Genomic DNA, 15,778 nt, shown 5'->3' on the forward strand with positions numbered 1-15,778 from the left:
ATGCACGCTGATCAGTTAAATCTTTGTCTAAAAGAATCAATGTAAAGAAAACAATCGATATATAAAAAAGGCAATATTCTAATGTCCGCTGGCGACTCGACGCCACTTAAATAATAGTAAGCCATAAAATTTATAATTTTGTTATTAATATTAGCTAATATTAATATTACACCATCAAATATTTTTTTTTTTTTTTTTTAATTCATAGGTTTCACTGATTGATTTCACTGATAACATACGTTAAATCACTCGCGTTATCAGCTCTTATCGTTTGCGGGTTTTAAAGGCGGGTCCTTTCGGGGGTAGGTATTCGTAACCTATGAAAGGTCTGGGCGGTGTGGGTGGCGGCAGAGTCGGTGGTGGTGCAATCGTTCCATCAATTGTCCTTGGGGGTGGCGTTCTGGGTGTAGTTTCATAAATGACCGTAGGATATGGCGGTGGCGTAATAGTCACTCGGGTGACCGGCGGTTTTGGTGGTGGAAGATACGTTCGTTCATACGGAGGCAGAGTCGTTGGCGTGGAGGTAGTTGTAGTTGTTGTCGATCTAGTAGTGGTAGAAGTTCTTGTAGTCGTAGATGGTGTAGTAGTAGATGAACTAGGCGGTAAATAAGTAGTGCCCGGTGTGGAAATTCTTTTTGTTGTCGTAGGACTATATCTGGGAGTCGAAGTCGTGGTTGTACTTATGATTCGTGTTGTGGGAGGCTTTGGGGTAGTAACACTTGGTGGAAGGTAGATAGATGGTTGTGTAACCGGAGTATATTTTGAAGTAATAATTTGAGGTGTGGTGATGGGTCGCCGGGTAGTTGGTCGTGTTGTAATTGTAGGAACTCGAGTGTTCGGTCGTGTTACAATTATAGGTGGTCGGGTAGTCGGTCGCGTTGTGACTATAGGTAATCGGCTAGTCGGTGGTTTGAAAGTTGGTAATGTTATAAATGAAGATGATTGATTAGTTTGTTCTGGTGGCAAATAATAGGGTGATCTAGTTGAAGGTGGTGCATACGATGGCCTAGTTGGAGGTGATGGTGGTAGAGATGGTCGTGTATAAACTGGTCTAGTTACAGATGGTAGTGGTGGTACATAGGGTGGTCTAGTTGGAGATGATGGTGGGACATAGGGTGGCCTAGTTGGAGGTGATGGTGAAAATGGTGGTACATAAGGTGGTCTAGTTGGAGGTGATGGTGAAAATGATGGTACGTAGGGTGGTCTAGTTGAAGATGGTGGTCGTATATAGGCTGGTCTTGTTACAGATGGTAATGGTGGTATATAAGGTGGCAAAGTTGGAGGTGATGGTGGTACATAAGGTGGTCTAACTGGAGGTGATGGTGGTACATAGGGTGGTTTAGTTGGAGGTGATGATGGAAGTGGTGGTACGTAGGGTGGTCTAGTTGGAGGTGATGGTGGAAGTGGTGGTACGTAGGGTGGTCTAGTTGGAGGTGATGGTGGAAGTGGTGGTACGTAGGGTGGTCTAGTTGGAGGTGATGGTGGAAGTGGTGGTACGTAGGGTGGTCTAGTTGGAGGTGATGGTGGTACATAAGGTGGTCTAGTTGGAGGTGATGGTGGTACATAAGGTGGTCTAGTTGGAGGTGATGGTGGTACATAAGATGGTCTAGTTGGAGGTGATGGTGGTAGCGGTGGTCGTGTATAAACTGGTCTAATTGAAGTTTGTGGCGGTAGAGTGAGTTTAATACTCGGGGTTGAATAAATATATGGCTTTTGTGTCGTTGTATATATATCCGGCTTTCTCGTTGTAGTCGATATTGGAATTTTTGGGGTTGAATAAATATATGGTTTTTGTGTTGTCGTTGTATAAGTATATATGTCCGGCTTTCTCGTTGTAGTCGATATTGGAATTTTCGGAGTTGAATAAATATATGGCTTCTGTGTTGTCGTTGTATAAGTATATATGTCCGGCTTTCTCGTTGTAGTCGATATTGGAATTTTCGGAGTTGAGTAAATATATGGCTTCTGTGTTGTCGTTGTATAAGTATATATGTCCGGCTTTCTCGTTGTAGTCGATATTGGAATTTTCGGGGTTGAATAAGTATATGGCTTTTGTGTTGTCGTTGTATAAGTATATATGTTCGGCTTTTTTGTTGTAGTTGGTATTTTAATATCCGGAGTTGGATAAGTATATGTATATGGCTTTCTTGTTGATGTCGTAGTCGATATACTAATATCTGGAGTTATATAAATATATCCGTCCGGTTTTTTTGTTGACGTTGTTGATATTTTATTACTCGGAGTTGGATAAACATATCCATCCGTCGTTTTTGTTGAAGTCGTTTTTGTTGTAGTCGGTATTGTATATATAACATCTGGTGTTCTATAAATATATCCATCCGATTCTGTTTTCGGGGTTGAGTAAGTATATCCCGTGAATGGCTGATTTCCTATGCCCCTTGATGTTCTGTCAATGTAATTATATATATATATGCAATAAAAAGTTATTATTTATTATTATACAATTTGATCGATTGAAAATTATAATATTTTTATAGATAAATCTAATCATATTGATGGCATTTAATAAGTATTTAAATTTTAAAATACTGGATCGCGCACTTACAAAGGTGGCAAAAAATTCTGGTACTTATTCGAGTTAGACTCTATCGCACGTTTGCTTCTCTCACGATTTGCATCTGCATCATGCGTAGTGAGCACGGCCACGAGAACGGCCGTCCAAAGCAGCTTCCACTGTAACATAACTTTTATTATAACCCACTAATTTCAAGTAATATTAGGATATCAAATATTCTGTGCTTCCTCGTTATTTTTTTAATTATATTTTATAGTTATCATGTTTATATAATCAGTGTTCAGTATTATAATGATAGACATTATTAAAAATATTTCTTGCATTGAAATTTTCTGGATAATTTTTATCCCGAAAAGATACGCGTTGATATCATCCATTATAAAATCGCTTTTTTTTCTTTTTCGTAATAACCAGTTGAGCCATTCACGTACAATCGTAATACATTAAAGATCATCTCCGTGGGATAATCTCACGCCTCACCCACGATAGTCTTGCATAATGCATATCTGCCGCGAGATATACAATTTATACAATGTATTATCTATACAATTTACATATCGCGTACTATTCGGTGATAATTATGAAAGATTCGCGTGAAATGTAAAGAATTATTAATTCGTTATTAATTAATGTTTGATAATAGATAAATAGTGCCATTCATGATGTTATATATTTTAGGTTAATAAATAAACAAAGTAAAAATTTAGATTTGTTTCTAGTAGATTCGCGATTTGATTACTTGTTTAAAAATGGTTAGATATAATAAGAATAATCATTTATTAACGTCGTAAGTTCATTTACATCTCTCGAAAAATTATGCGGATTGCAGTTATGTAAAATGATTCTTATGAACAACTTTCTTGCAAGGTTTCTTGCAACTGCGAAACAACATAATATTTCGTGAGAAAAATGACACCATGACTTGCACAACATAATCCTCCCTTGTTGAATGCCAGGAGTTGCCTTTGACGGAATTTATGACAGGATTTATTTGCAAATCATTTATCGGTGACAACACATGAGTAATCTTCATATGCTTGCAACTGTAGAATGTTTAAAAGATTACAAGAAAAAGGAGAATAGTCATTTCTCAAGATACTTATCGAAGGATCATTTAAATTTAAAATGAAACGCAGTAGAATGTAAAAAAGTTAATTTCAGAACCTTATTATACGAGTATCACGCATGTTAGTTTATCGCGAACAATTATCTCGCTGCACTGATAAGTAGAGCATAATCGGAGCATAAACACTTGATAATATATGGTATCCTGTTTACTCAGTATTGCGTCAAGAAACTAAAGATCCATGCAAAATTAAATAAACAATCGATTATTCTCACGAAGTATCCCTAAACGTTTCATTTACATTTGGAGAAAGTGACAGGCCGCGAGAGATGCTGGCCGATAAGCGAGATGGACCTCGATGGCCTTTTTCTCATTGGATCAACGAATAAATCTTGCAAGGTGCAAAATGCCTCTTGCGTAACGCAATCGAGCGTTGAAATTTCTAATCACACAATTGTCGCTAATGGACAGGCGGAAGAGAGCCGACAAAGATTCAATCAAATCGCGAGATAATCGCCGAAGGTATAAAATTTCTTTTGTACAGACCTTCTCAAGAAAATTGCATCCATATAGAGGTAAAGGAGTTCCCTGAAAAATGTTGCAAAAGCCGAGAGCCTTTTAGTGAAAGCAACTTTTATTATTATAATTGAAAATGTTAAAGTATAATTAAAAACTTTTTATATAATTCTAGAGTTTGTATTAAAAAATGTCAATTAATATAATACTATATAAAATATTTTGTTAAATAAAAGCTTATTAAATAGTATAAATTATATAATAATTTATAAATAACTAAAAACTTTATAAATTATAATATAAAATATAATTAATATAAATTAAAATATAAATTAATTTCTATACAACATTTGAACACGATAAAGAACTCATTGTATTTTTATGATGTACTCAAATCTCATCAGGGACAATTGCATCTATAATTATCAGAGACAAATGGATCCTAGAATTCTTGAATATTTATGTCAAATTTCAAATTTATATAATCTTTTCTATTAAAAATAAATGTCAACGATTTCTCACAAAAAGTTATCAATAGCTAAAGGGAAACAACGAATATTATCGAGATTCAATATCATGAATGATGTTCACACACGAGAAATGATAGCTCTAGGATGATTTTGATAGCTTGAATATTTAGTTAGTCATTACATTACATGTTTTGTAATAGCGGATTTGTATTAGTATTTCTTATTAATAACCGCATTACTCATTGATTGAATATTAATTGTAAAAAGTGTAGAGTGTTAAGAAGGATTAACAAAGTTAACGACCATCTCGTAATTACACATACATTTGTAACCGGCAGTTTGTAACAGACGAAGTTGTATCATTAGTATTCGTCTATCATGACATAAGTTATGAAAGTAGGTAATGCAGCAAATATGTGTGTGTGTGTATGTGTGTGTGTGTGTGTGTGTGTGTGTGTGTAGTGCACAATAAAATATTTGGAGATAATTAATAGATTATTTTTCGCAATTATTATAATATCTTACAAAAACCAGGTAAAAAACTCAAGTTAAAGCACGAATATAAATGTGATTTCAATTTTATTTTATTTTTTTTTTATTTTAAACAAAAATTTATTTATTGTAATATTTTTATATTATATTACACATTTCAGCAGAAGCAGATTATAGACTATATATAAATGCATGTAGTTATATGGATATAAATGTATATTTTTATTTTGCAATATGACATAATGAACATACGGAGCAATTTACGGTTCGGGAAGCATTTTGTAATACGCGATTCTCCACGCAACGCATCCTTGACAGAAAAAAAAAACAGATGCCATAATTCGCGACATTCACATCAGACGCGTCCGAACCACGCCATACTCGATGGACGTTAACCGTGGAGAAAGCAATTTGTCTGGTTCGGCTTCACGCGGTAGATGTTCTTAGCGAAACAGTCTTAATTGGCACGGGGAGCGCGCAGGTTTTAATGGGTAAGCGTGCGATCGGGTCAACTGTATAAGGTGTAAATATAGTTTCTTGCATAATACCTGCGCGCGCGAGGGCATCAGCATTACATCTTCGTTCACTAATAAAGTACGCGGCTCTTTGCACTTTCCAGTTATCTCGGCCAACAATGATAAATGCTTGATCGATTAGAGCGTAATCTTGATCGATTATGTTATTATAGTCCGAGAGTAAAAGTCACTCTATTAAATGATATGTTATAGCAGAGTAAAAAATTTAAGTAAACTTTATGTAATATTATAAAATATAGTTTATAATATATGTGTAAGTTACTATGTATATCTTGAAATTATTATATATTTTTTCAATTTAAGAAAATTGTGAGATCTGTATTAAATACGATTTACATTTATTCAATTTAATCTAGCTCCACAAATTTGCAAAGGATTTTATTAATTACTATATTTTGTCAAAGTGCGATTTTTGCTTTTTAATTATCAACACACTTCGTAATCCTTTAATAATAATACAATAGAAGCTTTTATAGTCCTCGCATTTCAAGTTTCAAGTTCTTATCAATTAATCCGGCAAGGAATAAGATAATATCTTGGACCAGCCGATACATTATCGATACATTACAATACCAAGTCGTCTTTAAAAAAGAGAAACCTCTATAGCAAAAATTGCTGGCCGTTATTACTTTCTATCGACGAAGTCACGTCTCTATCGCCAAGGAATAATGACTTTGACATAAGAAAGACTAAAGAGCAATTGTCAACGGCCGACAAAAGTCTCGATCATGTTGTATACGGCGTTTTCGCTGTTTAACATGACAGAGGTTCTTTTCGAGCTGATTGTGAGTCGTATATGCGAATGGAAAACTCAAGCCTTTGCTTTTCAACCCTACGACATTTCACGATACATTCAATCGGTCGCGTGTTACATAGTAAGAAGCTGCGGTAACATGTTCCTTCGCCGCATACACATCATAAAAAGTGTCACTTTCCCCTTCGTATTAAGCAGTATATAAGCAATTATTATTGCTGGATCCTTCGATAGCGTTGCAGCAAAAATTCCGAGTTTGACATAAGATAAAAGAGATTTAAAAATTAAAAGCTACAATATATAAGAAACCATAATATCTCTATAAAAATTTAAATTAAATTAGAATTCAATCGAAATTGAATTAATTTATTTACGGATACGCGGTCTAAATTTATGTTGAGCTTGAAATATCGTCAATCATATCGACACATGTGATAAGATCTGCATTACTTAGAAGGAGGTGTTATTTTTTAAATATATCTGAATTTATTAATTACTCTCTCCCATACTGTGCTGATTCTGTTTCTATATCTCAAATTATTCAAAATATTCTCCTAATTAATGATCTAAGCGACAGTAAGTAAGAACACGATGGCAAGTTTGTATTTTATGAACTAGGATGTAGAATAGGATGTAGAGAGTGTGGCGTGTATAATTAAAGAGAATTCGTCGCAGGACGAATACCGTTGCCGAAAGGTAGAAGTTCGCGCGTCCCCGCTACGTTATAATTGTATTACGCAAACGAGAGCCGATGCGGTTGACCTCGGCAAGATCGGTCCCGTCCTGTCGCGGGGAAAAAAACACGGGTGCAGGTGGGAGAAGAAAAAGGACAGCCGGGTATTTATCATTATTACGAAAGGACAAGAGGCTCATCTTGAAATTTACTGACCAATTTGGCCCCGCAGCGGCGCGCCATTGCATAATCGAAATACCACGACGGACGACATCGTTGGCTGGTTAGCTGGCCGATGCGATTCGATTGATCGACACGAATGCGGGAGATGACCGGCGTCCCGCGTTTATGTCGGTGTTATATCTATACGTATTGTGAATCACGCGTCAGCCGTATCGTGGGAATCTTAATCTCGTGTTTGAATTCTATTAGCAAACGAGCGTTTTGATATTGATGGATAGTGATCGAATTGCGCTTTTTATTGATGGGTTCTGAGATATCTCGTATCGCTTTCTATATCGCGTAACATTACTTTGCGTTTCCTTCGTAAGAGTAAGGGTCGCGTAGTTTGTTTTCTAATTAAAAATACTATATTTATTTATCACGAAGATATAATTAAAAGTTATATCATCCGAATGGTATTTTTGATGTTGCGTTATATTTGTCAGGGCTTTTTAAATTTCACAACACATTGTAAGAAAAATACCACAGAAAAAAACCATATTTTAAAGAATAAACTATACGTGCTCCGCAAGATGCTAATATCACTCTCGTGGATGGAATTGTATAGATATACAGCTGAAGGCACTAAACTGAATATTAAGTTGAGTGAACAACCAACAGTAGCAGAAAGCGAGAAATTGAAAGTTGCTTGCCACAGTGTGCACGTCTGCATGGCACGTCTCTGAACAGTCGCTATTGACCTTTGCCTGGCTTTTCCGACTGTCTTCCTGCCAAATGATTGCATAATGTCCATAATCTTTTTAGCTAAACGCGTATTTTATTAGCGATAAAAGAATTTTGTATTAAAAAAATTATAATATACTCAAGAAGATTACAAATAATTTTTATTTTACATGAAAGATAACAGGAGAAATAAATATGCAAAATTAGATCAATTTAGATAATTTTATGTTAATAAAATATAAAACGTGAATCCTTTTAATACAAAGCGCTTCTAGGATAAGACGAATCATTAACCGAACAATTCATCATCCTGTCGAGATACACTAATTTAAAGATTCAGAAGAAGCTCACGAAGGATCGTGGCCCGTGTGATTTGTTTGCGTTACATATCGTGCATACATGCTTCGGCTAATAATTACGATATTTTTGCCAATCGTTAACGACACACAGTCATTGACATTCAAACTGAATGAATGCTACGCGGCGAGTAGATCAGCGAAAGTTCTACGATTATACTGCAAGTCGGGCAATCAAGTGCTAATCAAATAGCATTAAGTGTAGTATAATAAATTAATTATAAATTATATTTTGATATACTATATTTAATAGATATAACGTACAACAAAATATAGAAGAAAGTATCATAATTGATACGCTACAATTTTAATTATTTGAGTAACGTGTTAAAATCAAATTCTTAAAGTTACATTATTAGCAATTAATAATAATTATTACTATTTTGATAGCATCTCTTTGCAATTGTAATTCCAATCATTTATATTTTTCAATATATTAATATCTCAAAATGTATTTAATATTCTGAAAAAAGCAAAAGACATATTTATTCTTAATTTTATTATATTTGTAATAAGAAATTGATAATAAATATATGTATAATTATTATGGCGGAAATAAAAAGTATTAATTCTAATATTTTGGTTAAAGTGAAAGTTTTCCATATAAGTTTCTCTTATTTATGCAGTTAACGATTGAGAAAATATACGTTTTCATTATCCTGTGCATTAAATGCTAATGAGCATCGTCAGAATAAATGTGCAAGTTTTTGTACAGCATACAGAATTGTGCCAATGACGTAAAGATGCAAAGAATCATTATTACATATTTATGCCTCGTTTGTATTATAGCTTCTATATGCAAATCTCATGTAATCGTAATATTATTTTGTCGTCATCATTAATGTTATTTTGAATCTGTCAGATCGTTTTATGCCATTATTTCGGAAGTGACTTTTGGAAATAACCGTGTCATTATAAAAATGATGCGATATAATAATTTGCATTTTAACGAAATGCGTTTCGTATTATAATACTGTAAAAAAAAAACTATGTACATATTAAGTGACAATATTAATTAATTATACAAATAAGGTAAATTCTAATTATGCGCTTATCTTTAATCTCTACGCAATCGATTCAGGTAAAAATTTCGATTACATGTTTTGTTGATGCAAAACTATTGCATAATAATTTTGCCACTGCTCGATAATTACTTGTTAAATATCCAAGTTATATTTAATTAGGAGGAAATATATTACGCGAAGGCGTTAATTAGCTAATGATTCAGTTTCTCGTAGAAAGTCACGCTGCATTTGTTAACATAACAGTAGCATAATTTATTAACAATAATATTGCAGAACTTTAGATTTTATTTCGATAACAGATTCTTTTATTAAATTACTTAATTATCTTTTTGAAAATGCATAAAATAATGATTACGATGTTAGCGTTACGATGACGATATTATTATCATATTTTAATTGAGTGTAGAAAAACATAAAGTAAGAGAAGTGAGAGTCATTTAATTAAATCTAAATGTCAATACCGTTAAAAGATTATTGTTGTATATTTCAAATTTGTCTAATTTGCATAAAGCATATTAAACCGTGTATCATTGAAGATCTTATACTCCGTATAATTCGCTTTATCTGAAACCGAGCAGAGAAGGCGCGGCGTTATATTACGCCATACGCTTCTAATGGTACATGAGCCAGACAGTTTGGTGCGTAATTTTTAATGAGAAAAATTATGCGATTGACCTTTACTGGTCGAAAAAAACGTAACTTTATTACACGATGTGGGGAGCGTTCCCATTTTAATTCAAGCATTAAGCAAGAATAGACATTTTATGAATTCGATAAGTAGAATTCGTAGAAGTATGACGATTAGATAAATTGCTAATAAGTAATCTTTTACGACTGTGATATTGTGCCGTCATTGATGCAAGATCGCTTTGAAATTAATTTACAAACTAGCTAGCATCATCAAATATATTTTACAGAAAAGGAGATGGATTTCAAAAGCATTTTCGTAGGATGCTTTTAACATTTGGCATTTAACAAGGCAAAGAGAGGAGATGATAGACAGAAATCATTTCCATAGAAATAAATGTGAAAAATTTGAGGAATCAGTAGCAGAGTGTTCTTTAAAAATTTATTCATTATGCATTTAGTAAATTTGATATATAAAGTTAAATCACAAAATATTTATGTTCCTTCGTGAATTAAAATTTTGGTAAATTACAAATTTTTCTAAAATTTTGGAAATTTAAATATTTACTAAAAATCTTTAATCTCTTATATTAAATTCTAAATTAAATTAAAAAATTGCTTGCAAAAATTTAATTAAGAGAAAGAAATTTTTGAAGGATTTTTTTCTGATTCTGTAATTTGTTTTATAAATACAATTTTGATTGTATATTTTAAAATGTAATAGCATCTTCGATTAATTTATTAATAGCATCCTCGACTAATATATTCATCGAGGATGCTATTACATTTTAAAACATACAGTTAAAATTGTATTTATAAAACAAATTACAGAATCAGAAAAAAATCCTTCAAAAATATCTTTCTCTTAATTAAATTTTTGCAAGCAATTTTTTAAATTTGATTTAGAATTTAATATAACAGATTAAAAAATTTTTAATAAAGATTTAAGTTTCCAAAATTTTAGAAAAATTTGTAATTTATTAAAATTTTATAATTCACGGAGAAACATAAATAATATTTTGTGATTTGACTTAAAAAATTAACATAAAAATTTAACATTTCTCTCAAATTATAAAATCTAATTGTCTGATTACTGCATTCTTCTTTCAATTAGACATGACAACAATTTCGTTAGCTAAATATCTTTTTTAATATGTATAATTTTATAGTCTAATGAGGCAATTTTCTAAAAATGTGTTAGATGAGAAAAATTTGAAGTTAATAGACAATGATAACCCTTGACATTTGCAATTGTTGGAAAAGCTAGGTTTTTCTTCATTAATTCCTGAGAGAAGAATGTGCATGTAGGTTTATGTGTAAATACCAAACGGTTTATTGACAAAAACAGTATTTTGCAAAAAAGAAAGTGTAAATTTCAAAACACAAAAATAAAAGGCGCGATAATAGCCGGGCAATCGCCATTGTAGAATATATATGAAATAAATTATCGCCGATGCATTGCATACGCTGCGCTCGATACTTTTTACTGCGAATTCTTTGCATTATCGTGGACGAAATCGCGACCCCAAAAGTCATGGGTATCTCATAAAAAATTTATGCAATGGAACAATATCTAAAAATTGTTTTTCTTATAAAGATCAGGCAAGTTTAATATTAAAAATTAACAGTATTTCAGCGACAAGATTTTGGATTAAATTTCAGCAAGTAAAGATATATAATAGAATTTTGCTTTGAAAATTTGTAATTTAGTTAATATTAAAGAAAGCTTATTTATAATTTTAATCTTTACTATATATTTTATCAGAAATCTATGAATTTTGTGAAACAAAATAAATGGTACGAATAATATATTTGACAAACACAAATCAAGAGAATATTATTTTATATTGTTCTATAATTTATCTTTAAACTTATATTTAGCACTTTGTAACATTTTCCTTTTGTTATAAAAATTAAAATCGATAATTTTTATCATTTTTCTAATTATAACAACACATACAAAGTTGTTATTGCTTCTATTCCTTTGTTTTTAGCCTTTTGCGTTTTCCTTTGCAATATCAGTTGCAGAGATAAGTACATATCTTTTACATGAGAAAAAATATGCGCGCGTAAAAATCTATAAAAATCTCAGAATATCGACATAAAAGATCGATGAAGGTTTATACAAAATTTAATATCTCAATCTCAGATCACGAATAAATAATTCTCCACAAGTTCACTTTATCTCACTTTTCGACGGAAAGAGGACTCACAAATCTTTTCGAGTTCACCGCCTATCCCCGTCATAATTGTTCACGTCTATTTTTCTTTTATGTCACTTTGTGTTCACGATTCGTGATGCACTGCTACTTACCATGATTTTATCGCCGTGCTAATCACCGGAAGAAGATTTTTAAAAAATGGACACGTCAAAACGAATACATGCTTTACTCGAGAGAGCGTCGTGAGAGATGACTTCTTCATCTGCGCGCAACCAAGAGCATTTATAGGGTTTACCTGATCGGCTGGTGGGGAAGAACGGGCGGTACAGGATTATTGCCAGCACGAGATGTCCGCGGGAGGATGCTGTAATTCTGTTTCTTTCACGCATATGCACAGGTGGGGTTTGGAAAGGGGCGTTAGAAAGGAAAGGTAGAGGGAGATGAAAAGCCAGAGGAAGACAGAAAAGGACATAAAGAGAAGGAAAGAGAAAAAAAAAGAGAGAGAAAGTGAGAATAAACATCTCGTGAGAAGGACAAAGTTATTCGCGATATTCCAATGATCCGACCGGATGTTAGATACTGAATGGTGATAGGGATTTTGTCCCTGATCTCGGTGTACAGCTGACAAAGTGACCCAAAGATAATTCGTTCGTGAGACTCAAGGATACGCGCGCAATTAAAATAGAGAAATGTCGATATAGCATCCGAGTCGCCGAGGATGCATACAAGTTTCTCGCGAGCGTTAAAGAAATGCGAGTTCGGTAACGGCGTGATAAATAGCTTCTCGTTGAAACGAACTTTACACAGCGATGTCGTTATTCTAGTAGAATATGTAAAATATGGTCGCGAGTGTCTTAAGAATTTATGTATCTTTTATGTAAGATTTATATTGTATATTAAGAGTCAAAGATCAAAGAGTCTAAGATCTGATCAGTGGTCAACAATAATATGTAATGTAATGTAATATTATATAGTAATTCAATCTTTTTAATATATAACTTTGTTGAAAAAATTATTATGCCACTAAATTTTTTCTATTGCTTAATTTAAAATTTAAAATTTGACGTGACAACATCCACAAGTTCACGATATTAAATATGTACAATTAAAATTAAATGAATCAATTTGCATTTGATTACATGATAACGCGTAATTTCTAATATGATATTTCCCAATCGCATTTTTTTCTGTGTATGTTCTGTATAAAAAAAAAAGCAAGAAACTTGTTCCTCAATTCATTAAAATAAATTTAAGGAACGCACAAATAACAAAATATCAACGACATTAAGTCTTATTTTATGCATATTCAGGCTTTGCTATTTAAGAAACGAGAAGGTGTATACTATATGTATAATTGATAATTACTATTCGATAGTTGACGCAAGGATAAACTTCGCGGTTATGTAATAATTTTCCGCATGTTTTTAAGACTAATTCTAAGACTAATTCAAAGTATTTTGAAAATAATGATAAAAATATCACTGTGAGTTTATGCCCTTGTAAGCTCGTAAACAATTGATCATTTTAAAAAGCTTTAGTACAATATATCTTGCTATGACAAATGTCGTTTATCGTTTTATCATATGTATGGTTGTCATGCACCTTTATCAATCCCGTCAGTATAAACGTAATACAGATTTTAGCAAATCCAATTGAACTTAATGGTCACCGATTTAAAAAGAGTGGATAACCCTGAAATATGTATGTGTACCTGTGACTAATATTATTGACATTTGAATATTATGCAAAAGTATTAGGGCGCGCGTGATGTAAGACTAATCGATTTACTAATCGACCGCTGAATCGATGAAAGTCGTTAGCAAAATTTTGATGGTCTTGTAATGATAGTTTTTTCATATTGTCATGGAAATGTGAGGACTATAATTGTTTCCATAGTCGATATATATATTGTATATAATTTTTTCCGTCATTACTCTCTGTATTTTTTTAATGAGATAAAGTTAGGTAAATGAAATAAAAATATAATATACGAGATTACTTGACTTGTGTGCATTTTCATTTACCTACATCTCGATATTTTGTAATGCGTGCAATATAATAAAATTCTGTTAATGCAAAAAATACTATTATATTTTATTTATATTCGTTAATATAATTGTTATGATACATTTTTTGTTTTACTCTCACGATCGTACCTAGACGTAGACGATATGCGTTTTACGTGACGGCGACTTTTCACTTATGCGAGAAAAAAATCGACTCTTTATACTTTGATTGCATAAGAAAGAGAGACATTAATGTCTCTTCTTCGGTCTTATAAACTTGCCGGGTCCGAGATGCTTAGGCACAATTGGTACTCGACGGGTCATCGCAAACATTTCGCTGGTTTGCATTGCACGTGACTCTTCACCGGCTACTATGGGGTCCAATAAAAATTTAGTGTCAATGACGCAAGTACTTAGCGTAAATAACTGCTGTTTGCTAACTGTTGAGCGAATAATAATCATGTAAAAAAGTCTTCAGTTTCCGCGCATCTCGCGTATCTTTCAAGATAGCTAGCAATCGATTGCGATATTTCCAAAAACTAGAGACTATTGTCTTGTTAAATATGATCTATAATATAGAATTTTTGTGAAAAAGAATCAACTCTCGTGTCAAACATATTAGATAAATTTCTTAGAAAATATACTTGGTGCGCTTCATAAGTGAAATCGACTTCAGATACTTCAAAGTGGACAAAAATGAACGAGAGGAGAGAGGAAAAGGAGAGAGGAGGAGAGAGAAGAAATATCTGATAAAGTTGAATTGAATAATTTAGTAACACTTATTAAATATTTGATTATTCATCAAACATTTGGTGACAGATATTAAATATTTAATAATTGTTACTAAATTATTAAGTTAATTCAATTATGAATAAAATTGGTTACAATAATTGAATCAATTAAATATTTAGTAACTACACGTATTATCAAGTGTATGGTAATAGTTATTAAATATTCAATTGAAATTCAACTTAATGCATTTGGTCATTATTCCTAACCAGTTTTTTCAGTATATGATATACATGGCAGTAGTTAAAAATCAACGATGCAAATCGTCCGTATATAAATTATATCTTTTTTTACTATTTCCTGATTTAAAAATGGCGATTTAATTAAAAGTCAATGACAAAGTTTTCAATATTTCGATGGCACATTTTGCACGGAACGTTATATTCTCAATTATGTAGGAATGTAATTATTCTAGCGACGAAGTATATATATCTCTAAATTCTGTGTTGCATCTTTTTTCTTTTCTGCATCAATAGAATTTGTAATGTCTGCAACACCGATATATTCCTCGTGATATTGATAAAAAAACAGGTAAACTTTCCGTATCGCCAGATTTATCACCAGGATATTCCTATCAAAAAAAATTGTGGGATCGAATGCCATAAAACATTTTTGACCTTTGACATATTTTTCAAGATTTTCGTTAAATAAAAACGCAATCATATTAAGAATAAAGCAAAATATCAAAATAAAAATTTTTGCCATATCTAAAGTATCAAGCATGTCAGACAAATATATGAGAAATTACAAAGTCTAATGAATTTTTATTGTAAACGGTATATAAATATGATCGGGATCAAAAAGGATCGCGCATCCTTCATTAGGCGTTTCTCAGATCGCGAATTAATTTGCTACGCGTGATGA

At 32.4% G+C, this 15,778-nt stretch overlaps 1 protein-coding gene across 2 annotated transcripts in view; it reads right to left on the reverse strand.

Moving 5' to 3' along the window:
• LOC138932045 (uncharacterized) overlaps positions 1 to 15,778 on the reverse strand; it is a 27,412-nt gene continuing 11,634 nt past the window's right edge. Inside the window, exons 4-5 of one of the 2 annotated variants that reach the window (XM_070293533.1) lie at positions 2,567 to 2,694; positions 1 to 2,407 (exon numbers count right to left, since the gene is read on the reverse strand). In XM_070293533.1, the coding sequence (XP_070149634.1) occupies positions 265 to 2,407; positions 2,567 to 2,694 (2,271 nt within the window). In that variant the 3' untranslated portion in view covers positions 1 to 264. Of the gene's footprint in view, positions 2,408 to 2,566; positions 2,894 to 15,778 lie in introns of those variants that run through there. The other variant, XM_070293524.1, reaches the window with a different exon arrangement.

This window comes from Polyergus mexicanus, unplaced genomic scaffold, assembly GCF_030449975.1.
Source record: "Polyergus mexicanus isolate NDT 795.1 unplaced genomic scaffold, iyPolMexi1.0 SCAF_1, whole genome shotgun sequence".
Classification (NCBI taxonomy): Eukaryota; Metazoa; Arthropoda; class Insecta; order Hymenoptera; family Formicidae; genus Polyergus; species Polyergus mexicanus.